Here is a 24,546-nt window from a genome sequence, read left to right as displayed (position 1 = left end):
CAGGTATCCTCCTTAGTGAGGTAGCTCTACTCTGACATCCCAGGTGTGAGAACTCGCAAAGCTGCAAAGCTGCAAACTTGTCGAGCTCTTTTCATGCAGATCACAGCTCACGAAACTCCCAAGAGATACAGCATACGTCCATCCGAACGCTCATAATGGGAAGACAGCAGAGATTTGATTCTCAATTACCTCGTTTCACACTTATGTAAGATGACCTGACTCTCAAACAGTGATACCGCACAACCCAAGCCATCCATGTGATAGCAGAACAACACGGTCTTGTCTTTCAGCCTGTTAACCAACACACAAAGCACTTTCCTACCTGCATCTACCTGAAATGTACAAGCATGGATGTGCCCAGATCGAGCAGACAGAACCGTGCAACACTTTATCTGGTTTGTCTGATGTCAATAACAATACCTAGCAAGCCCTAATGATGTCTAGATTGAGTCAACACAGAGACTCAGGCTAGTGCTTGACTCAGTTCTCATTAAAGATAAGGCAATCAATCCACACCTTTCCACAGGTCTGGTAAAGCTTAGTGTCTTTCAAATGGTCAGGCACTACAGTTCCGACAGCACTTACCTCGGGAAAACTGCTCGTTTCAGGCAGCAGCCATCTCTGTGTCCAAAGCTGACACTGGCACAGACAGTGACCAAGGTGCAAGAGCACTTCTCTGCTAGCTCACTGGTCCCATGTTCCTCCAGGTATCGCTCGCAGTGTCAGCAGGGAAGCAGAAAAAACAGAGATATGACCTTAGGATCAGATAGGCTTTTTTGGAAAGCATTACATTCATAGATTCCTAAAATTCACACAGTATCATTATGATTTTAAGTCACGAATTTATACGTCTTTCTTTTGGGGCTTGCAGTTCTTGTAAATTTGCACTCTCATTTCTTAGTTCTAGGACCAGAATTTGGTGCCTGAAACAAACCAAAATACACTTATATAGTAGATTTTTTTATCAGGATTTGTGATATATTGCATAGCACACCTTGTTGTAAGATGTACCCTGTGAGCTTTTAATGGAAATGTACTAAAAAAATACTTCAGTACCAAACCCAGGCCCTCAGAAGCTATAACACCGATCAGACTGACCATGTGTGTCAAATGCAAACTTACCTTAAACTCACCAGTGTGTCCCAAAGGATTGCTACATGACTTCTCCCACTTCTCAACCTCTCTCCAAAGAAGAAAGTCTGTTAGTTGACAGATCAGGCTGTCAGCCCTTTTGCTGCACAATAATGCATATCTCCAAAAAATACGTTCTGCAAAGGAGTCACAGAGAGCTTGCTTGGGTGACAGCATCAGTACAGAGCCCAGGATCCCAGCCCAGTATAGCACCCAGGCACCCAGGGCAGCTACAAGTCTAGGAGTTCACCAAACAAAGGCCAAAACATGCATTCTATTTGGGGTGATTTTTATTTCAGCTTGAGAAGCTACACAAAGAGAGAACAAATAAACATTTCCATAACAGAAGGGAAAAAGAGAGAGCGCCCTGTTGTGCCACCCTCCTAATGCAACGAGCCATCTCAGCCTGAGCCACAGGACTGCCTTCTTCCCAGGCAGATGGGGAGAATTTCTGCACCAAAGAGCAGCGTGCTACATAGTAAACATCTGTAATATTAATCTACCCCAGGGTCACACAGCCCCAGCCACAGCAATACGGGCCTTTTTGCATATATGCACGTACATCTGGTCTTGGCAGATATTAAAAAAGCTGATACAGAGTCACACAGATCAGACCCATTGCTTTAAAATAAGAACAGTTACAGAAGTTCACAAGCATCAATGCACCCACATGGCATATTCATTCAATGGAGTGGTTACTCTCAGTGCTTTCAGCACTAGGTTTTCTCTGAAGGCAGGTACCTTTGTATCAGTAATACTGGACTGAACTGGAGCAGCAGATGGCAGTGAATTTCAGAGTTCATCTGTGTGTCGCCTTATTAAATTAATCAATCAAATGGCTCAGCATATAAAAATACAAGAATCCTCCCTCCTACTTAGAATGATTTATGCTCCGGTAGAAATAAAAGCACATACACATAAGAGCATCAGAGGCAGGACTGCCGACAGAAAACTTAGAGGATAAAGGAAAGAAACTCACTTTCCCTGTCTGTTTCACGCCAGGTCATCCTTGTTCTCCCTCCTGTCTGCAGGGATAACAGAGTCTCTTGCCTTTGGTGCATAGTTATATTGAAAAGCCAAACAAGGCACCTTTAAGGGTAGTAAGGCAGATCATGTATCTCTGCAGCAACAGACGCCTTGTGTCTTAGGGGTGGACCTGCTGGCCTTGAGTCCAGAGGGCTCATCAGAATTGTCACCCTCACTACGAGTGAGTGAGTCGGTCTCAATCTGCCATAAAGCAGCAGCAATTCAGGAAAGACCCACCTGCAGTCAGCAGAGGTACACTCAGCTATCCTAGTGCTACATACAGCCTCCATCCTGTGCAGCGCGAGCTTTGTGCGCGACCTTACAGCAGCGCAGCCAGGACGGTAACAGAGAAGGTCTGATAAGACTATGTTCTTAAAAGACAGGAACATTCAGGGATGGGGAACACATTACTTCCACATTGGTCCTTGGGGAAGTAATGCCAACAGTGCATCTACCGTGGGGCAGACCAGGGAGGCAGTCAAGGCTAGCTCGGCAGCTTGGTCACGGCTATTGGACTGATTAGATAAAATGCCATTAAGGTATTGCCTTGAAGTAGGCTTGTTTTCAGTTCCAGCTCTTCCTCCGAAGTTAAAATTGTCTTCGTCCCCCCCATAAAAGGATGTGAGATGGTCTGTGTCCTCAGAGGAGGCCAGGACATGTTTAAGTTTAGCACAGGTACTCTAGAAGCCCAGTCCAAGGACCACAGCAGAACATGCAAGAGGGATATGGAGAAAGAAAACCGATCCAAACACCAGGAAGCCTTGCTTCTACATCAACATGGCCATCTAGAAAACACATTTATCTTATGGGAGGCACTAATTCATGAGAACACTGTGAGCACATAAAATGCCTCTAGCTATAGCCAACAAGTTCCAACTTACCGGGCATTTTCAAGAACGTTATGTTTTTAAAAGAGAACCAATTCAAACCCCTATCCTGCCAGAGAGTGCCATGCCACCACAAGTCCACAGGCCACTGAAAGCTTCATGAAATCACGTTAATGCACATCAACAAAGGACCTGGCTCACCCATTTTGTGGCATTCCTTCGGGATCTTAAAAAGCTACAGTGTGTAGCAGTTAATACTTGGGGTACTTTTATGGTTAAGTACAATTATTTCTGGGGGAGCACAGGGGATTCAGGCATGTGGCAACAGTTTCCTTCAGAAAAGACTCCTTTCTGCAATGTGTAACAGAAATCTAGTTGTACTGACATCGCCTATGCAGTTCAATTTCAGTTCCTAAATGCACACCTGCAAAGAAATGTATGTTAACAACACCAGAGTGTTGTTAACAGAAAGACCAAGTGAGAGCTACCTTAAGGAACATCTCATACTGAACTCTCCACGTCTTAAAACCACACCATTCAGTCCGCATTACAACAGGGCTGGCTCAAAATTCATTTCCTCACAGTAGTTCCTGTCAGTATGCTTGTTTGCCTTGCCTTTGGGAAGACAATTACAAATGTCTCTTGGGCAGGACTTCAAGAAAGAGCAGCTGGCTGCTGAAATGTTCAGAGCTATCACCTCCTGTTGCCTTTGAGATCAGTGCTTAAATCCAAGTCAGATTTCATAGCTGTTGAGGATGATGTACCTGTTGGTACTGAGGCTCTTTGAATGGAAAAGTAGTGTTCTTTTTCTACTAAAAAAGTCATCCTAGAGAGAAGATAACTCTCCTACAGAAGAGTTCTCTTCGTCCATCCTGCCAAAAAAGATGAGTCATAATCCTGCACTAACATGCTATTAATAATATGATATCAATACCCAAATGTATTTATAAACCTCTGAATGTGGACCTTTACAGGGGAAATGACCGTTAGCTAACAATGGCCTTGGTTTCAGGATTTGAAGTCTGCTCCTAGACTGCCTGATGACTCAAAGAAGCATTTTCCTTTTTCTGCCTACACTCACTGCTGAACCGTGAAATAGTGCCTGCTAGTCAAAAATGTAACACCCCAAGAAGAGAATAAACACTCTGTTAACATTAACTTCCCAAGACAGTGCTCAGATGCAATAACAGGGAGCTATGAAATCCAAATAAGGCCCTTAATCACTCTTCATCTGACTTAAAATATTTAGAGCCAACTGTCACAGTGTATTGCCCAACGTTTGGAAAAGTTTAAGACCATTTGCCTTATCCTTTTCCCTGTCCCCTGAAGCAGCAAGTGAACATGGCTCTCACCAATGTGCCCATCTAGATAATAAGGTCTTCTTTGTCCTCATAGAATAATGGCTATCCAAGAAGCATACACTGAGCTACACTGCAAGGAGGAATGTGGGTCAAATCCTGATCCAGAGCTGTACTGTTTATTTCTCTGTGATCGTGGCCAGCAGCCAAGAGCAGCTTATCAGAGCCCCATGCTGATGCTTACTTGTTGCTCAGTGACAGTACACTTCAACAACACCAGCACTGATCTCTGCCTCTCCCTGTAACACATGGCCGGTTAGCAGGTGGGGATTTGCACTGTCCCCACTCCATGCAGGACAAATGCGTGCAGTCTTTTTGATGATATCCATATCAAAACACCAAGGGAAAGATGCTTCCTTCAAAGCCTTAGCTGCTTTATCCATGTAATTACCTTATCCTGTCTGATCTGCCATCCTCATTTTCCCCCACCTTTTCCCCATACTGCCACCAAGATAACTTGTTTTGTTAGTTGAAAAGCTCTTCCACTGAAACTAAGCAGAAACTAAGCTATCAAGGCTCCCCATTTAGGTGTTGAATCCACTGTGATGTCTGTTATTTTACCTAAGCCTGGACTTTTATGGCATGCCAGAAGGATGGAAGGAGGCAGACAGCAGAGCAACTCACCGACACCAGCTCCCACTCTTCTTCCTGCAAATGCATACACTGGGTCTCTGATCATCCAGTCATCCATGCCAGCACAATGCAACTCTGACTTAATGATACATACTACGATTACTTGATTCCTTTCAGAGTTTTTGATAAGTTCATAATTATCCAAGATTTAGTGCACAGTATCTTAAGAGTGCTTCACAAACACCGTGATTCACTACTCTCCACATTATTGTCTGTGAGAGAAATAAAGGTCATCTATAGGAAATGAACTGCAAGCAGAGGATTTGTGCAACCTGCCTAATTCTGAGTTGTTCATCACTCACAGTAGCAGTCATTACAGGCAGGTCTGCAATTACTTTAAGCTGCCCAGTTTAAGTCCACAAAAACGTGACATTTCTCTTTGGTGAGAGTTTGAGCGTTGATCCTTTGACTTTCTATCTGAAACATGTTGCTCATGACCTGTGGGAGGGTCAAGGAAAAAATGATTTCCAACAGAAGAATGCTTTTGAGGAGTCGAAGAAATGTGCAGCGCTCGCAGAAGACAGGACTGAAAATTCAGTCTGGAGTGTTGATCAGAGCTATAGATCTTTGCAGAAAGAAGCAGTGGTTTCGTACATTAGGCAAGCCCTCAAGGAAGCATCCTGCAACACATGCAGAATGGGCAGTCACAAAGATACCAGGGCCTCTCACTTGACTAAAAGCAGAAAGTCTCTCTTCATCAAACTGCCCAAACATCTGTTTTCACACACAAGAGAATTAATCTAAAAATGGTCACCACTGGGTCATGCCCATCTCTTGCTCCAGCCAGAGTAAATGCCCAGGGAAGAGTACAGAAACAGAGCAAACACACAAAACTACCCTGACAATCTCCCACTGTGTCCAGCTCAGAGCATGGCCTCTTTGGTAGTAACACGGCTGCCCAGCAGACAAAGCAGAAGTTGTTTTACCAGCTGCTCCTGTACCCTGGCTGGCTCCCTGCTTCTATTATGCCAAAAGGACACAGCTCTGATTGTCATATTGCTACAGGAAAAGCCCTGTGTTTGACCCTGGTTTGTAGTTTGCAAGAGACATCCCAACAGAGGTTTAAAGCCCTTTGCAATTACTGAATCTTGCAGTGCAACTACCAGTGTGCCAGCAGGGACCCAGCTAAAGCTCTGCTCCTGGGAATACCGGTCTACTGAACATATTCTAACAGTAGCCATGTGCTGGCACCCTTCATTGCTCACTAGAGCCAGTCAGGCCTCAACAGCCATGTCTCACAGCACAAAGCAAGCACCTTTCTCAGGATGACAGATGGCACTCAGCAATCTCAAAGCAACTCTCTAAGTTACTAGGTCTCACTAATCCTTGGTGAGGTAAGGGCAAAATGCATTCCTAAAGACCAGCTGAAGCTGGTCCAACTCAAAACTATGTCCACTGATCCATCAACACATAAAAATAGCTAGGGAACTGCAAACAAAGCAAGGAGATGAGTCAGTGACTGATAAATCACGGAGAGGAAATTCAGTCCCAAAGAAGAAATTAGAGATGGTCCCAAACAGTCAAAGACACATCACTGAAATAAAGAAGGTAAAAAAATAAGGTCTGAGACGAAATGGGACTGGGCACGCCCAGGGCTTACAAACTTTTCCATGTTCCTGTAATTTTCTCCCAAAATGCAATCACAGTATTAGAGGATAGGACACAAGCTGTTTGTAGCCTACTTTCCTAAAATGAAGAGGCTTTTCTGACCACAGCTTGCTGTGTATGCATATCCACCCTTTCTGACTAATAACACTAGAATTTTCTTTCCCAGTTCAGTTTCACCAGCACACCACAAAGGTCTCCATGGTGGTAACTAACTTTATACAGAAGGAGATGCCTCTAGTAGTCCCCTTGCATTGAGAGGATGTGACTGGAGCTCCTCTTATGAGAAACAGCTATTAGGAAGGAAAAATAACACCTGGACCCAAGTCATATGCCCAACAGAAATCTAAAAGTGAAATGACTGTGAATTGCAGCAGGAAAGGCAATGGCAGCACACAATCTCTAGGGGATGTGGATACCTTAAGGAAAACACCAGAAGGGATTAAAGGATTTGTATTTTCCAAAAGAAAGACTAAAGCCAAAAAAGAAAACCAGCATTATCTAGATTGAATTTATTTCCTCCTGAAATCAAAAGCAACTGACTAAAAGTTTCCATTTTACAGTCAAGTTGGGAGAACTCAAACATATGCCTCGTCAACAGATGTTGGCGTTCAGTACCATACTGGCATCAGATTCATGGAATTCCTGGGTAAACACAGAGCAGGTGTTAATAGCTGCACCTTCTTGGTCAGCTTGCAGCCTCTTGGTATGAGGCTGCATGGAGACCTGAAATAGGAAGATCCCAGGGCAACACTGCAGGTTGAGGACTGCATCCAAATAGCACAGAAAAACGCACAACCTTCAACAGCCCTTCTATTTCTCTCCTTACCTGAAGACCTTGACCACTGGAAGCAAATGGCAAGTCTTCTGTCTCACTGGGCTTTCAATCAGGATTCACACTCTTACAAGAGCAGCTGTTGGTAGGTATCATTTTTTTTTTTTTTAATACAGTCCAGGAGAGTACAATAATAGATCTTTTACATTTGTACCTTATAAAAAAATAATCTGAAGTCAAGCAGAGAGCCCTAGAAGACATGGCATGGCCATCAAATGCAATGGTAACATCGTAGAAAAACAAGAAATGTAATTTCTGACACAGACAATACAAACAAGACCAGTAAGGTATTCTGAAAAGCAGTCACTACCCGACATTTGTGTTTCCATAGAAAACTGTGGGATCCTCTCACTGTGTGCAAACAAGAATTGGCAGCTTTTTAAGTCTAAAGCAGAGTTTTTGCAACCTTACAGATTTGTGGCAGGTTAAGAAGACTGGCCCTGAATACTTAATGGCTCGTATAGACCCTATGGCACCTGTTTCCAGGAGGAGTGTTAAAATTCCTTTGTTAAATTCCAGCCATGGGAGTGCTTGACCTTAAGCCCAAATGCTCTAACAAGCCTTACATGGGATTACACACTCACACTGATGCAAAGCATGACAATCATCTAACGGGGACTGGGAGAGGCATTCTTCAGCAAAGATGTTCACATTCTGTATTGCTAGTGAAAAATATTAAGACAAATCAGAGATAACTGGCTTTAATTTAATCATTTTCTGGAATCTACTGTCAGAAAGAACATCCCACAGCATCCTGCTAGAGGGACAACGTACAATCAAGTGGCAGCACCACGGGGAAGGAATATCAGCAGAGCAGTGGCTAGGTGGTGCCTGTGAAGAAGCCCCAGCCTTTGGACAAACTCCTTATGAGTACTTCTATCTGTTGGCAACATCAGCTTTGGAGCGAAAAATCAGAACTGAGAAACATTCACTTCTCAAATCCTGCCATGACAGTTCACTTGGGTGCTGCCTGCTCTCATGACCTCAACTGAACTGCATGTGCCATGGTGAGGGAGAGCATCAAAAGAGCTGAATGTCTGATGGGAGATAAAAATCCAACTACAGAACCCAGCCTGCAGGGAACAGTTGTGTTTTTCAGTTCCCCTCAAAATATCCACATGCTGTTTTAAAACCATGGTTTCTGGCATTCTGGTGCAGTCAAAGTTTTCCATGAAACTTTAAATATTTCTTATAAAAGAGAGGGTTGATGAGAACCCTGATTATTTTTTTTTTTTAAAACCTCCAACATTTATCAAAATACCTTTCATTTGAGGACTCTCACTGCCAGCTACAAAGCCTGCTTCTGGTTTCCTGAGTTGAAAGGAGTTGGGATGACTCTAATGGGAGGAAATGCAAAGTTTCTGCAGGTTTTGATGTGCTTAAAATGAAATACTAAATACTGAGCAGAGGACAGCCCTAGAGAACAACAACTGTCTCCTTTCATTTTTAAAACAAGACGAGGACTGATCAAATTTTGTGGACATGATTATAAATAAACTGGTTAAAAAGAAACTCCACCTGCAGTTTTGCAGCGGGCTGACCAATTGCACAGGGCTGCTGCACACAATTAAACAGCCAGTAATGACACACTCACTGTGTTCTCCCTCAGAGGTGGCCACATCTTGTTCTGAGCATCTTTTAGCAAAATTCATCGAGTCCCTTTACCAGGAAAGATGCTTTGGAAATGAAGGCTGCTGCTGCTGCTGCTATAAAACTGGAGCTGCCTCTTCCTAATGCCGTGATCATAAACATCAGCACCCAGATACCTTTTCAAGATAGCTTCCTCTGAAGCAGCAGGGGAAAAAAAAACAAGGGGAGACTTATTATTGTATACCAAAGCAAACTGTAAATATATGTTGCTGAGTTTACAGTGTGGAGGACTGACCACACGCACTCACCTTGTTAAAGTAGCCAAGGGAAAGTGCCACGAGGCCAGGGCAAATCTTGGCATGTATGCACAGCCATCACTTTGTAACTACCTCCTGACCAAAATGCCAAGAGAAATCAACAGGAGTTTTGCAATGTTTGCTGGACTTCGATCAAGTTTGGGGGGGTGCAAATTCAGGAAGCATGTGGTAGAGGAAAAAGGTGGAGTCAGAATCCAGAAGCACCTGGGTCAGCCCCAAGCAAAGGCTACCACCTGCCATTAAGCATTACCCTGGCCCAGCACCATGTAGAATTAAATGTAAACTGCTGCCAAAAGGATTTATAGTAGGACCAAATTCCTAGCAGGAATGAGTATACAGCTGTCCCAATACTCAGAGATCACTGAACTACATCAGGTTAGAAATTCACCTCCTTTTTTCCCCTTTCAAGCCAACAATCAGACTTGCCTATTGTCAGTTCCCACATGTGTGTTCACATTTTTTTCTCCTGCACAGTTTTGCTGGAAAAGGGATATGACTTAATTTGTTTGGACTGACCCATTATACAAACATAAGCAGGACATGGCGTGCTAGCAAACGTGCATGTGTGTTTTCACGAAGGGAACTGACTTCTTGATGTTGTCACAGACAAGCTTCTTTTAGAGATATTTATACTGGAACAGACTCCACATTTTTTTTTAGCCCCAGAGGGATCACTTTAACAAAATTCGTGTTTCCTCTGGATTTTTTTTTTCTCAACAGCTTGCTAAGAGGGGAGGAGATAGCCAGCCCTTGATCTGCACCAATATCTCCTTTGTCTGGTCCCAGAGTTTGGGAATTACTCACCAGAAGGTAAGAAAACTGCAATGTAGCGGGGGAATGGAATAAGATTTGGACCTCCTCGTTCACGTATGACACTAAAAAAAAAAAAAGCAACACCCTACTTCCTAGGTTATATTTGATGTTTTTAAGTGATCAGAGAACAGGAGAGGAAGGGGAGTGGGAGAAAAATGTTGCTCCATATTGTGTAATTGTCAGTAAGTTTCCAGGACAGAAACTAAACTTAAGAAACATTCTCACCCACTGTGGAGTTTCTGAACTGCATCTCCATTCAAACAGCAGCACAATAAGCTTACTAATTTCTCCCTACCATAAGCACTCATTGGGTTGGCTGCTTCCCCGTATCCAACCCACATAAGCCTTCACTAAGAGATCTCTTGTAAAACCAGACATTTCAATTGGCATTGCTTTCGCCTACATGTATACATGTATACGTGTGTACGTGCAACACATATATACAGGTACACAGATGAATGATCAAAATACTATTACAAAGTGTGTGTTCTTTCTCACCACCCCGTTTCTTCCCAGCCCACCTCCCTCCCTTCCCCAAGCCAGCAAATTTCAAAACAGAATGGAACTGAAAACTTTCAAGAGCTGCCCAGCCCTTGCTAGCACTGCAAACGTCTAGGTGCATTAACAAGCCCCTGGTCCACCTCTAAGACGTGTTTGACCAACAGCTTCTAGTTCACAGTACTGATTCCTTGGATTCAGGGTCTGATGTACTGGTTGTGTTGGAGACTTGTTTTTTGTGGGTTACCAAAGGCGACGTTTCCTCTTCAGACTTGCTGTTAGCAACTGCTTCCACGTTGACTTCTTTTAGCTCCTGCTCTTTTCCTCTCTTTTCTTTTTCATTCAGGTAATTGAGGATACCTGCTCCTAGGGCATCCCCTTCCACATTCACAACTGTGGTAGTTCGGTCCCTGGTTGAGGTTAAAAACAAACAAAGTGGCCTTTTAGTTTAAGAGTGTTACAACACAGTAAGCGGGGCCAAATTCTTCCCTGCAGATCCACCAATACTGCTGGACCTAGAGAAGGAAGATGTTGTTACCCACAGGTATTTTCTACAGAAATATCATTCCCATTTCAGAACTAAGATTGTGCACTGGAACTGGTTCAAGCCTCCCAACTCCTGCAATCAGCTGGATCCGGTTTCTCAGCAGGTTGCTGTAATGTTATTACTTTTTCTCAGACATCCTTCTTTTCCCAGCCTGCTTTCTTCCCCCTCTCCAGGCCAGCATGCCTCAAATGCAAGAGCTGGAACTTCCTTTAAGCTTATCCAGAAGATAATTCATAGCACTCAACTTTTTCTTTTTTTTTTTTTAACTATAGAAAATCTAGTATCTTAACTATTTAAGGTGTCCTCCCAAAAGCAGAGAATGACTATGTCCCCTGGGTTTCTCACTATGAGCATCTGTTCCTATCTTTAGTTCTACAGTGCAATACTGGCATGCTTCAGAGTTGAATAGAGGAGGGTTATAACTCAAAGAACAATTTCTTCATGTGCCTCTTGAGATTTCTGCTAGTCATTCTGCACCATGTGCTTAATTTGTAACTGTGATCCTCTTTGGTAATTAAATGTCTGGCTTTAAAACAAGATAAAGGACTCTTCTGTCCCTCTTCCCCATTTTTGCTACCACAAGACTGAATTCCTGAACTAGAACAACACTGTTGACCACAGAGGGATACTACATATTTTTAAAAGAAGGCAGCCAGCATGACACAGGCTAAGGGCAATCCAGACAGAAACAAGCTGCAAACTTCACTCATGCAACCACGCAGTTCTGAATACATACAGCTTATGGAAAGCACAACTAGCACTGTAATCCCTCAGGAAGATGGAACACAAATGGATGGCCACTGCTTTGCCTGTCTCTCCTGAGGTGGCTGATACCCAAGTGACGACAGCAAGAAAGAATTATGCAATGAGCATCATAGATGTGTGTTGGTGTGGGAAGGGAAGGAGGTAACAGAGCTGCCCTCTAACCCAGCCTTGGAAACTCAAGTCTGCCCTCACACATCCTAATTTCCATGTCCTCTGTGAGAGCAGTCCATCCTTACAGACAGAGGCAAAGATTACGTACGTCTAAATCAGGAAGTGTCCCCAAAAACTGCTAAGTGAAAAAAAAAATCTCAAGGGGGATTCAGATTGTCTGACTGTTACTGACCAGCACTTGCAGCCCACTACCCAACCAGATGGTCTAAAAGCAGTGTGTGCTTTTAAATTTTCACATTGAGCATAATTCACCAGTATTTAAAGTGCAGGCATGTTGAGTGCTCAGAGGAGCCTTTCCACTTTGATTTTTTTTCAGTATTCTACAAACTTTCAATTTCCTAGTATTTCTGGAGACTACAGACAGACAGGCTTGTTTGAGAAGAACTGGGAGCCCCTTTTCTGCAGAGCTCATATAAGCAATAAGAAATCATCTGCATGTTGCATTTACTCTCATCATGTACTAATGGCTAGGTCCCCAGTTCTTAAAGCAAATTTTCTAGGCTTTCCTTAATCTGATTTAGGTGGTATAGAAGGTAAATTTAGGCTTTAATGAGGACATAACTAAAATGAGTGGTGAAATAGGCTCTTCCAAACAGAGCCAGGCAAGGAGATAATCTCTCACGTTTCAAGGAGGAAAACGGTTCTTGGGAAAGGGAGAAGGAACCAAGCAAAGGTCTAACTTCCTAGGCCTTTCCCAGAAGATGGAAAAGAAAGGTGGTAATACTGTGTACTGATCTCGCAATTCCCAGAAACATCTTCCAGCCAGGACACCAGACACAACTGTGATGAATGCTGCAAGCCCTCTGTGTACCTGCCCTGCTCTGACACTTGTGCTGGTGCTGTGACTGGTCTCTTGCTGTTATAGTTCAAACAACAGCTGGCAACTGCTTCTGATGAAGGTTGCTTCACACATCTGTTTTCCATCACTATTCAGGCTGTTTTCCTTTTCTCCTTTCCTTCTTCATATCCAACTAATTTCCAGCAATATTTTGAACAAACTTAATCCTCTGGAGGGAATTGAAACTTGAAATTGAATTCAATAAAGGCTCAGTAAAAAATACTGAACAGGGTTTTTAGCACACCAACTGCTCAATTGAGTAGGAACCACCATATTCATCATTCTCCATCACCTGTCATGAGCTTCCCATCCTACAGAGAGCCACACCTAGTAGGGTTTTATTTTATACTACACTTGGACTATCCTGAACCGTGTTTCCAGCAGAACATATCATGTAACAGCACATGCACGTGGTCTGAAGTACTTACACAATCCAGTCCACTGCTAATATCAAGGAGAGATCGTTGGTGGGAAGTCCAATGGCCTCCAAGATGATAGCGATGGTGAGAACTCCTCCAGCTGGAACCCCAGCTGCACCCACACTGGATGCAGTTGCTGTGACGCTGCAAATCAATTTGTTTCTGGTTAGTAGGAGCCCTGCAGCACTCCTCTTCTACATTTACGTCACACGTTTCCCTACTTTAGGAACTGTAAACAAACTCCACAGCAAGGGACACACAGATCATTTGCTTCCCAGGCAAATCCTTTTCTGCCTGCTGAGGCACAGTAATGGATATAGAGTACAGTTGCTCAGCAGGCTCCACGGCAGCTACCAAGGTAACAGCTCTGTCTTTAATAACATTTCAGAACAGGAAGAAAACAAAACAAAAAACCCAAATCATTTCTCACTATGTTAATATCACATCCATTTCCAAGTCATACATTGGTTCAAAGATGCTGAATACATGTTTTCTTCACTCCCCAAATGTATAAAGGTGAACTGTGCCATGCACAGAGGATAAAGCATGCCAGACTAGCTTCACAACAGGAAGAAGCACAACCCCACTGCCAAGCTAGGACTGTGCTGAAGCTCTGCCCAAAGCATGAAAACCTGTTTGCTAAGCAGGACTGATGTGCTTTAAGATCTAGCCTCAAAAGTCCAAGTATGCTGTCCATAGAGGCATACTAATAGCACTGTCCCTTCTTTGTGTCTCACCTGCATTCAAACAGATCCTTAAGCAGTGCACGTGCAACAGACATGAATCACACAGCTTTTTGTGCGAAGATGTCTGCAACTGTTTTTCCCTTGAGCTATCACTGGATAATTCTAGGGCTTGTGTCAACACTTGACTCGCTATGAGTACATGAAAAGCTAATTTGGCCATCTGCAAAGAAAATATTCCAGCCCTGCCTTAAATAGACAAACAGTATACTGAGAAATGCAGTAAAGAAGGAAATAAAACCTGGGTGGGGAAGGTAGGAAATGTAAGAAGGTATATGGTGGATAGAGTCCCTGACTTCTTGGCACAGTGAAGGGCTAAAACTCCTTCTAAGATCCTCACTTATTGGATTTTGGGCAGGGAATGAAAGAGGATGGCACACTTACTGGACCTGCAAGGATGTTCCAGGCATAGAGAGGAGAGTCCTAGAGAAAGAAGCAGGACTAAGGCAGCTTACAGTACAATGGGGAAAAGCATAATGATCAGAAGGGGGATGGTCATGGGTCTGACCTGGGAAACCAGTGATGAAGTGGTAGTAAGGGCAGAGAGGTATGCAGGAGCAGAGTCTTGAGTATGAAACTGAAACAAAAGGAACTGGGGAGCTGGCAGGAGGATTTTCTAGGACATCCGGAGGGTAGCATTCTTGGTAGTGCAGCATGCCACATTACCCAGCTTAATGGCAAGTGGAGTGGGAGGAGATCCTTAAGTAAGGAGAGGAATTCAATGTGAGGAGCAGCTTTAAACAGTTCAAAGTCTGTTTCATAATTTCGTTACTCCTCCCAGGTTCCACCTTTTATTAAACAGAGATTCTGGTCAGCCTTATAAAGCTTGTAAGACTCCATCCTTTAATCACCCTATCATTATGCCTCACAGCAGTTTGCAAGCTTTAAGTCAGAGACATGGAATGCAAACTATAAATGCTAGCTATTAACAGGGAGACCACAGGCTTTAATGCATCTGGGGGCCAGAAGGATGTGGTTACAATAACAAGCAACTTACAGAATGGTAAAGATTTGCCCAGCGTTGAGGTCGACGTTGTTCAGCTGAGCAATAAACACGGCTGCCATGCACTGAAAAATAGCAGCTCCATCCATGTTCACAGTTGCACCAATAGGAAGGATAAACCTGCTGATCCTGTTGTCGACTCCATTGTTTTCCTCAATACACTTCATCATCGATGGGAGAGTGGCTGAGCTAGGAAAACAGAGCAAGAAAGAAGTCAAACACAAAGCACCAGGGGTGCTGAGTAGCAGGTCTGCTGCCTCATGACTGTCATGCTTCTCACATGCTGCACAACAGCATGTCAAGATGGCAATGTCACTTTGTAGCCCCTCACTCATGATAGCTACATCCCTCCCTGTTGGTCTTGAGTAGCAGTATTCAACAATCATCTCCTAAACAGAAATAGCTGGTAAGGACTCTAGCCTCCAAGATGCAAAAACTCATGACCTAACAGTATGTAGCATAACACAGATGTGGAATGATAAGGTCTCAAAACACAAAAAACACAGCAATACGTGTAAATATAAATACAGCTGTTGCAACAGTAATTTCTTGGTGTTGTACTACTACCTTCTCAAATGGACAGGCAAGTGAAACAGTCACTGCTGGATTTATTTCTTGCATTATATAATTGTATGGCTTCCTTCACAAACCCTCTCCTACTTCACATATAACTCAGCTCCTGTGACAGTTGCGTGTCTGCTTCTTTTGGAAATGACTCAGAATGTTTTTATATATTCAGTTGTACATTCGTGATCTTTGGTCCAGATTTAGCCTCTTGGGAAAAGGTTAAATGACATGTTTGATAATTTGGCATCCTTCTTTACAACAAATAAAAGCTGATAAGGCCAGAGCTTTGAAATAAAAAATGCTAAGTCACTTTACACTAGCTAATAAACCTGCTGTGCTCATACAAAATCAGGCTCAAGTTGTTCCAGATTCTGCTGAACTTGGATAACTAAACTTCTCAGGACAAACTCCCTCACTGCTGACCCCTTGCTTTCCTTAAAACTGAAAGCTGGCAAGATCTTAAGACAAATGCTTTCACCTCTTCCTCCCCAAATTTCCAACTTAGCATCATGCTACACATTATCAGTACCTTGAGGAATTGTTTTCAACACCTAATGATAAGCATTTCCTGCCTAGCAGGCTGCTGAGAGCAGTGAGACTCTGTGCTCAGTCGCCTCGTTTTGCAATTTTAGAAATATTTTCACCTAAAACTAAACACATTCTGTCATTAAGATATAAGCAGTTTATAGTGACAATTACAGTGTATATTCCCAGACACATATGTTCCCCAAAGAAACACCCACCTGGAGCAAGTGGCAAAAGCAGTGGCAAATGGTGTGATAAGTCCTAAGAGAAAACGATACGGATTTTGACGTGTGGATGCAAAATAAATGAGTGGCAGAATGATCCCTCCGTGGATGAAGTGGCCCAGAATAGAGGCAAAGATGTATTTTCCCAGACTGGTCACCAGAAGCACAATATCTTCCATTTCCACAATCTTGCTCCCGACAAGGAACATAATACCAATAGGTACATACCTGCATAAACAAATACGGGCTGTCATGAAGTGCAAAGAAAAAAAAAGTTGAAAAACATGTTCTCTCTTCTAGAGATAATGCTCTTCTAAAGAACATGCCACTCCTACTGAGGGTCAGCACCTTACTTACCACACACACAGATTATACAAGTTTGGAAGGCCTCCTTTACATGTTTGCTTGGTGAAAGGCAAACAGTCAAATTGAAAAAAAGAAAAATCTCCCAGACACTCAAAGAGATGTCTAGGGCAATGAAGAAAGGAATCCAGGCAAGAAGTAGAAGCACTGGCTGAAACTACTGGAACATGATACTCAGGTGGCCTTTTAGTGCACTGGGGAGGAAGGCAGGCAAATCCCCAAAATCGAGGTTGCTATTGAAGGGAAGGCAGATGTTAGGAAAGAAAAAGAAGCACGTGACAGGAGCAAAGAAAGGAGCGGAAGAGTGGCATATTATGCAGTCTGTGACCACCAGCAGAAGTATGAAGTTAGGTCATTAAAATGGTGGGCATACTGGGTGCCAACACAGTCTGTGCAGGAAAAAAAAAGGCTATCCCTATACTAGAGAGCCATACTGCAGAGCTCAGCTAAAGGCTGCTGATGCGCTTGACCAAGAAAGCAAGTCATTTAAGTCCAATGACCAGGCTTCCAGTGCCTCCCTCAAGTCAACGGCCACGTATGCATTTTTCCACCTCTCCTATCTAGAAATGTCTCAGGACGTCAGCATTTGTTTGACATTTCCTTTGTCAGAAACGGTTGGAACTGCTCCAGGGGGAAGGGCTGCATTTGTCACAGCCACACCTCTGGCTTGGAATTGCCTTTGCATATGCAGCACAACAGCTACTAAGCAAACCATGGAAATCACTCCAACCTCATTTCCTTCAAAGCCATACTTGGAAAGTTTATGTCTGAGCACCTCTACCTATTCCTGCATCTAAGACTAAGAAACACTAAAATGTCAGCTAGATCTCCAGCACCCTGTCCTAGAGGCACAGCTGCAATAGATTCGCTTGCACGTCTCAGGAATGAATGCTTTTATCCCACTCACCCCTATAACACAACTCCTATGTTCAGCAAGACTGATCTGTGGAATCAGAACAAACGAAAGGTTTAATTAAGCACTTAAAGGCTTGGAAACATGCAAACCTTCAGGCTGCCAAAATCAACCACTTACTCCTAGCCTGCCTCTACCTCAGCAGGTCTGTAACTCCTCTGTTCTGTACCTCACTGTGTCCCAGTTCAGTGTGAGCATCCTTGCTCTGGCCTCCACTGGCTGAATCTCTGGAAGGACTTGTCAAACTTCACCTCTCAGCCTCTGCCAGATCTGCCAGGTCTGTCTGAGCCCCTGTCCTGTACAAGCTCTGCAAACATGAACACTGAACTTAACCCGTGGCTAGATCCTTCCCTTTGAAGAGGGAGGCTGGAGAAGAAGAGATGGAAGTTAAGACCCAAGTGCTGCTAAGGACAAGAAAGGCTGTTGAACGGGACTACAAAAGAGCACAGACAGCCTCCCCTCTTGGTGGTATGATTTTACCAATTCCAAAGTATGCTTTGGGAAGTACATGCAGCTTGACATATTTTGGATCAATATCAGAAAGACACAGGAACTTAAGGAAGTAGTAAGGGCTATGGTGGTGTTGAGAGGCAGCTGTGGCCCCAATAATCTACAAAGTAAAGGATTACATACCAACCGATTGGCTTGAAGCATTAGCACTGTAATCAGCTGAATACAAGAACTGCCTCTTATCAGCATTCAGTGTCCAAGGAATTACATTTAAGAGTAAGAGACATAAGCTACTTTTAGACTTCACATTTTTCAGACTTTTAGGATAGCAAATAACACAGATCTGCCTGTGCAAAATCCAGTTTGGGTTGTTTGTTTTTTTTTTTTTTTTTTCCTCAAAACATTTCTGCTTCTTTCTTGGAGGAAAATTACTGGAATCAAAATTGAAGGATGGAGAAAATGCACTTTTGCTAAGATAACTTCATAGCTTTTCTATGATAGCTTTAAGAAGAGAGTGATAAATACTTTATAATTCATTTATTCATCAACTGTTCATCCATTGTGACTGAACAGTCACTCTGTCATCCAAGTGGACACTTTATGCACACTTTCTGTACTGTTGCATTTGGCAGAGTTTTTCTCAAACCATTTAACAGTGCGTGGGGCTATCGTCCAATCTCACTGGGTATATTTCAGGTCAGTACAAGAAACCATCTGACCAACAGAAAAATTAAGGCATGAACCTGCAAGTACAGTTTGGCACTACATCTGCAGATGCACTCCAATCACACATATCCCTAGCTTTCACACGGCTACATTCCTCCCTTGCTCACACCTCATTTATGCTCTGAAACCCCACACCATTAGGCACACAATGGCAGCTAGCCACAGGCTTATGTTGTTTTGAAACAAAATGTCTTCTTTACTCTAATTAATGAAAATGGACTTCAGGACAGGATTTCTAGCAGCTATCTGATGCCCTAGCTAGGCATGATTATCTAATCACAGGTCAGAAACAAGTAGAAAATACCCTGCAGAGTAACAGCATAACCTTTGCTTTTGTGCTAGCGAGGGATCTGATATGAAAAAGCTGGAGAGATGGATAAACTGTGAGATTCCTGAATTAAGCATAATATTCTATTGCACATGTACATGCAGTCCCACACTTACCACATAATCCAGGTAACTAAGACCATAGTTGCCTCATTGAATGAATTAAAGAAGCGAATGAGATCTTCTCCTTCCCGGCCAAGCTTTTTCAGTGCCACTCCTAAAACCAGAGCAAAGAGCACCAGCCCCAGGATATTCATCCCTTCAATCTCAGTACCAACAGGGATCTGTAGAGGCAAAATAAGAAGGCTTGGTAGGTGTGAGACTGGCACAAACCCCAACGAAAGAGCCACTTTGTTTTGTTTCTATTAGCTGACCCAAAATCAACAGGCAGAACCTATTTTGGGAAGGACAGCATTTTACCCAAGACAGTTCTGCACTGCAGAATGGAAATGCATTACACAGTTGAAGGGAACCAAACAAGATCTGGATTTAGCCCTAGTACAAACTTCCTTGGTTCCAGCTGGCATGGATTTACTGAAGAGGGAAAGGGCCTGCCACAACCTCCCCTTACACTCTAATACAATGCATGTGTTCTCAGCAAGCTGAATGGAAACCTCACAGTTTGCTCAGGACAAGCTCCACTGCAGATGTGAAACAACACAGATACCAGTCACACACAGAGGGTAAATGTGGAACAATGGTTAAAAGATTGAAACTTCCTTCACTTTCCCCTTGATGATGGGTCTGTGAGATACTGTGGGTACAGATGGCAGATACTGGCTGTGCTGACTTCCTAGCTCTGCTTATTCCAGGTGTCAATTGTTGTAGGCACTATGATATTCTATTGCATAGAATATCAAATTGTACCTGAGAGCTGCTTTCAGTGGTCTGGTTCCAAATACCCTATGATTTTCCTGACACATCTGAGAGGAATCTCCTCAAAAACTGCTGGCTCCATTACTTTAGTGCAATATTCATACCAAGGTGAAAACCATGAGAAAACAGTCAACATAAAGAACTCAGAAGGAGAAAAAAAAAGGCAGAGAAAGGTAGGAAACTGTGGAAAGCTGCTCATTCATCCATCCCTATCAGCCATGGAGACACACAGAAGAGATACTGCTCTCCTTCTCTAAAATCACTCAGCTGTACGGTACAAGCAAGGGAATAAAAAAAGAGGATCCACCTATGCACAAAATTTAGCTTACTCAAGTCTGCTCTGCTGCTCCTCACAGCTTGTTTCTCAAGAAGGACAGGGGCTCGTTTGGCAAAGCAGCATCTTGTGAACTGAGTGAGCACTCTCCTGGCTTCATAAAAATACAATTGCTTTGATAAACACTCTCATTCCCCAACTTGGGGGTACAAACTCCACCTGTCAATTTTTTGTTTTATTTGGATGGGCTCCTAAAGCAGATCAGGCTTATGGACAAGCTTCGGTGCTTTGGTTAAAACAGACACTAACTCAACACTAGGAAAGAAGAGCACATTCTCAGCTAAAAGTTTAAAATGAATACTGAGCAAATAACTCAAGATCCTCATCTGCTATAGATCACAATAAAAGTAATGTGCCTGAGATCACTCTTTCACTGGAAATATACTGCTGAACTCGACTGTCTCTAAGTGACAGGTGGAAACAAGGAACTGCACAGGAGGGAATAAAACATAAATTACACACAAAAACATACCAGCGTGAAGGTTAAATTGCTGCCGAGTGGGCATGATGGGGATGGCTTAGGGTCAGATATGATGATCTTAGTGGTCTTTTTTAACCTTAATTGTTCTATATCAGTTTCACTTGATATAAGGCTAATATGAAAACCCCTGCCAGGAATACAATGTCACTATAATGGGTCCAACTGTTTTGTTTTGATTCTCATTGAGAAGTTTAAAAAAAAAATTATCAGCATCCAATCCTGCTATGGAACACAAACACAATGTTTCAAGCTGCTGAAAGTGCCAGGCATCCTGACCTGGATGTTACCAGAGCGGAGAATTTCATGACACTACTTATACCAATGTTTTGCAAAGCATCTCTGCTCCTTCTGCTGGAGTACTGCTCTTCTCAGCTCATTAAATGCAGCAGCATGAGCCTGGAGCCTAGCAACCCACTACCATTTGGACTTCTCAAAGCTCTGGTCCCAGGAACAAGGCTAAACAGCAACTCAATCTGCAAGAGGATCAGGCAGCTTCCCACCAGCTGTGTAGGGCATGTAGGGACACGGAGCAGGACTGAGCTAGAGCTCCTTACGCCCAGTTTGGAACACCATTTCCCTCATTAGAGAAGTTCAGAGGTCTTCTGGCTCATTCAGTTCCCACAAGCATCAGTCACTCCGCTTTCTTTAGAGCCAAAGGCTTGCCAGATTTTGCCTTGGGAAGCTAGAGTAGGGCAAGGAACAGTAGAACCTCAAGTTAGATACAGCCAGGACACGTGGTTTCTCAACTTTCATCTTACCATTCACAGTGGCCTACTGTGCATAAACTGGGCAATCTATCTCAAACTCCCTCCCCTCATCACTCTCTAAAACAAGGACACAGTTTAGTCCTCTCTTGTCCTCAGAGATGTCTGACACCCACCCAGCACTGCCATCTTTGCTGCTGCTCTTCTCCAGGCACTCACACTTACGAGCCCTTGAAGCCAATTTTTTCTTGCCATCTGGGGACCAAGATGTTCTTGGTGACAAGAGAAAGGACTCTGTGCACAGCCACCAAAAACTTCTTTGCTGGTTCACTTTATTCACTGTCATTGTGCCCAAGCTACCTTCAGGTCGTGCTCTCATTTTCTTCTTCTTCTTGAGCCAATTTCTTTCAAACACACAGCATTCCCCATCACCTACCATCTCTGCAAATTTAGGCAGAAGTTGTGCCCTGGAATTTTCAGGAGCAACCTACCATCTTCAGGGAATTTCACCTCCCTGCACCAGAACATGGAAGAAATCCAGCAGTAAATCCTGAGCGGAAGATACTCTCAATCCCAGCTTCAAGAACTGGCAGATGCTGAACAGCCTTTTTGTACTCTAACAGAAGAGTCCATCACCCCAAAGGAGCTGCCAAACCAAGCAGCATCGTGGACATCAAACAAAAACAGCTTTAATGAGAGCTTTGTTGCTGGGCAAACTATAGAACACATCATTGTTTGCTTGAAATTATGTGTCCTGGTAGAAAGATTCACAGACTTCTTCTGGTCCTTGAATCCCTCTGAAGATCCTATTGTTTTGTAGCTCTTTAAAAAAAAAAAAAGCATATTCAGGAAACAACTGCTGACATTGAGCTAACTCAGGAGTAGGTGGCTGAAAAGATAATGCAGCCATGTGATGTGAGGAAGAAGAGCAACCAGCTGTTTGTGTATTTTTACTACTGCCACAGGAGGAACTCGGTGTCTCTCATGGCCTCCTGGAGAGAGGATGTAGCCATAAAAGCTAGGTAAACATGAGGGAGCACGTGAAACAACAAAAAAGAATGTGGCTTAGCAGAATCTACGTGCCCCTCTACTCATATCATCAGCAACAGAAGGCAGTGCCTATTAGTAGGAAAAAAAAATATATATCAATAAAAAGCTTTGTTATTCATCATTGGTATGGAAAAGAGTAAATATTTCTTCTATTTGATCAAATACTCCACTGATGAAAGTAAATATTAGATAGGAATACCATCTTGCTTCTCTGTATCACAGATTTTATGGCTAGTTAAACTACCAATTATCCCAAAACCATACTCTTCCCTTCCAAACTTCTCATCTATCCATAAATAATATAGTCAGAGCAGTACTGAAGCTAACAGAACTCAGATGATGGTTCTTTTTTTTCTTCAGTCCACTTTTCCCTGGAGACAGGAGGGCATCTTCTAGAATTCAAGTTCAGATCTGGTTCCACACCACAAACTGAAAAAAGTTTTGGAAAAGTAATAGGGGAAATAACATTTACATCATAAGCATGGGCAAAAGCAAGCACCCGTGGCAAAGTCACAATATTGTTTGTGGTATTGCATCAAACTTGTCAGGTAAATAAAAATATGAAACGAAAACCTAAAAAAAAATCTCATGCATTTTAAATTGCCAAAAAATACATTCTTATTTCTTGAGGAAAAATCACATCTTCCCAAAGCATTTAACAAGTGCTCAACAGATGAGCCTGTGCCCAATGGATATGGCTGGCCCCGATCTGTGCTCGGTTGGCAAGACCACAAGTTCTGCCTAATCTTCAGTTGGCATGAAGAACGGGAGTCTTATTCACCTTTCCTTTACTCCTGCTTAAATCAACAATAACTCCATGATGTAAGCAACCACACTTTGCCTAAGTGCATGTTGTTACAGCCTTTCATGTCAAAATTGGTTTTAGCAGCACGAGGCTGCATGGGCATGTACTGCCTGAGGGTTTAATAGCACGAGAAGAGAAAGTGTGCTTCTGGGGTCACATGGCTGCTCTGCACTCATTCCCACACATCCATGGCAGAGGAAGTGCGTGCAGATCTGGGCTAATGTGATTTTACAGGCATGGGCAGAGCCTGGGCAGATGCAGCTGCCTTTTTCCCCAGTGAGACCGCTCACCATGCGATAGCAGGCTTCTAAGCAAGGACTGATTTTCCCCTGCGCAGCTCCTGTTGTGCCATCAAAGCCACCTACCACCCTGGCCGTAGAAGTGGGAGAAGTTCAGCCCATGAGCTGAGAGCAGAGTTGGGAAACACAGTGCTCTGCACTGCCTGCTCACACACTATGTGTGGAGAGAAGGTAACGAGGCCAGCACCTCCTGCACCAAGGGATTGGCTCCACAGTCCCTCTGGATGTGCACAAATTGCCTTTTCCATAGATTGGTGGAACCAGAGGGCAAACCCCATCTGAACCCCTCATGGCAAACACAAACACTGCAGAAGACATGCTCTAGAGACTTATAAATCACAATAAAAATTAAGCAGTATATCTGGTGTCTCAGACAGTCAGACTGAATCTGAGAGATACAAAATAGCCTTAAAAGCCATTTCCCATCACAGTTCTGTCTCCCCAAAACCCCACATAAACCTGTTTGGAGTGAGGTGAAACATTGCAGGTAAGATGCTGGGTCAGTTTTGTAGCATTCTGTCTGTAAGGTGAATGTTATTATTACTGGATCTATAATATATTGGTTCTGGTCAGTAACAAAGACATTTCATGGCCTGTTCTGTAGGAGAGATTCCATTAACAGACCACAGAGCACCGCTGCAAGTCCTACGAGCTGCACACAGAACACAATCCTGTCCATTAGGATTAATTTTCACCACACTGCAATAGCAGCCTACTTCTGATGTTCTGTCTAGAACTTGTATCCTTCCAGACCACTTGTTACTAATTAAAAATCACACACAC

At 43.2% G+C, this 24,546-nt stretch overlaps 1 protein-coding gene across 1 annotated transcript in view; it reads right to left on the bottom strand.

Moving 5' to 3' along the window:
- Positions 1-1,403: 1,403 nt before the first annotated feature.
- SLC1A4 (solute carrier family 1 member 4) overlaps positions 1,404-24,546 on the bottom strand; it is a 31,632-nt gene continuing 8,489 nt past the window's right edge. The window contains exons 4-8 of the mRNA XM_042891263.1: positions 19,332-19,498; positions 16,430-16,663; positions 15,114-15,308; positions 13,383-13,517; positions 1,404-11,043 (exon numbers count right to left, since the gene is read on the bottom strand). Of these exons, the coding sequence (XP_042747197.1) occupies positions 10,809-11,043; positions 13,383-13,517; positions 15,114-15,308; positions 16,430-16,663; positions 19,332-19,498 (966 nt within the window). The 3' untranslated portion in view covers positions 1,404-10,808. The remainder of the gene's footprint in view (positions 11,044-13,382; positions 13,518-15,113; positions 15,309-16,429; positions 16,664-19,331; positions 19,499-24,546) is intronic.

The sequence above is a fragment of the Lagopus leucura genome, unplaced genomic scaffold, assembly GCF_019238085.1.
Source record: "Lagopus leucura isolate 7727_CA_CO unplaced genomic scaffold, USGS_WTPT01 Super-Scaffold_73, whole genome shotgun sequence".
Classification (NCBI taxonomy): Eukaryota; Metazoa; Chordata; class Aves; order Galliformes; family Phasianidae; genus Lagopus; species Lagopus leucura.
The sequence above is the reverse complement of the archived record's forward strand: the minus strand, read 5'-3'. Positions and strand labels throughout refer to the sequence as shown.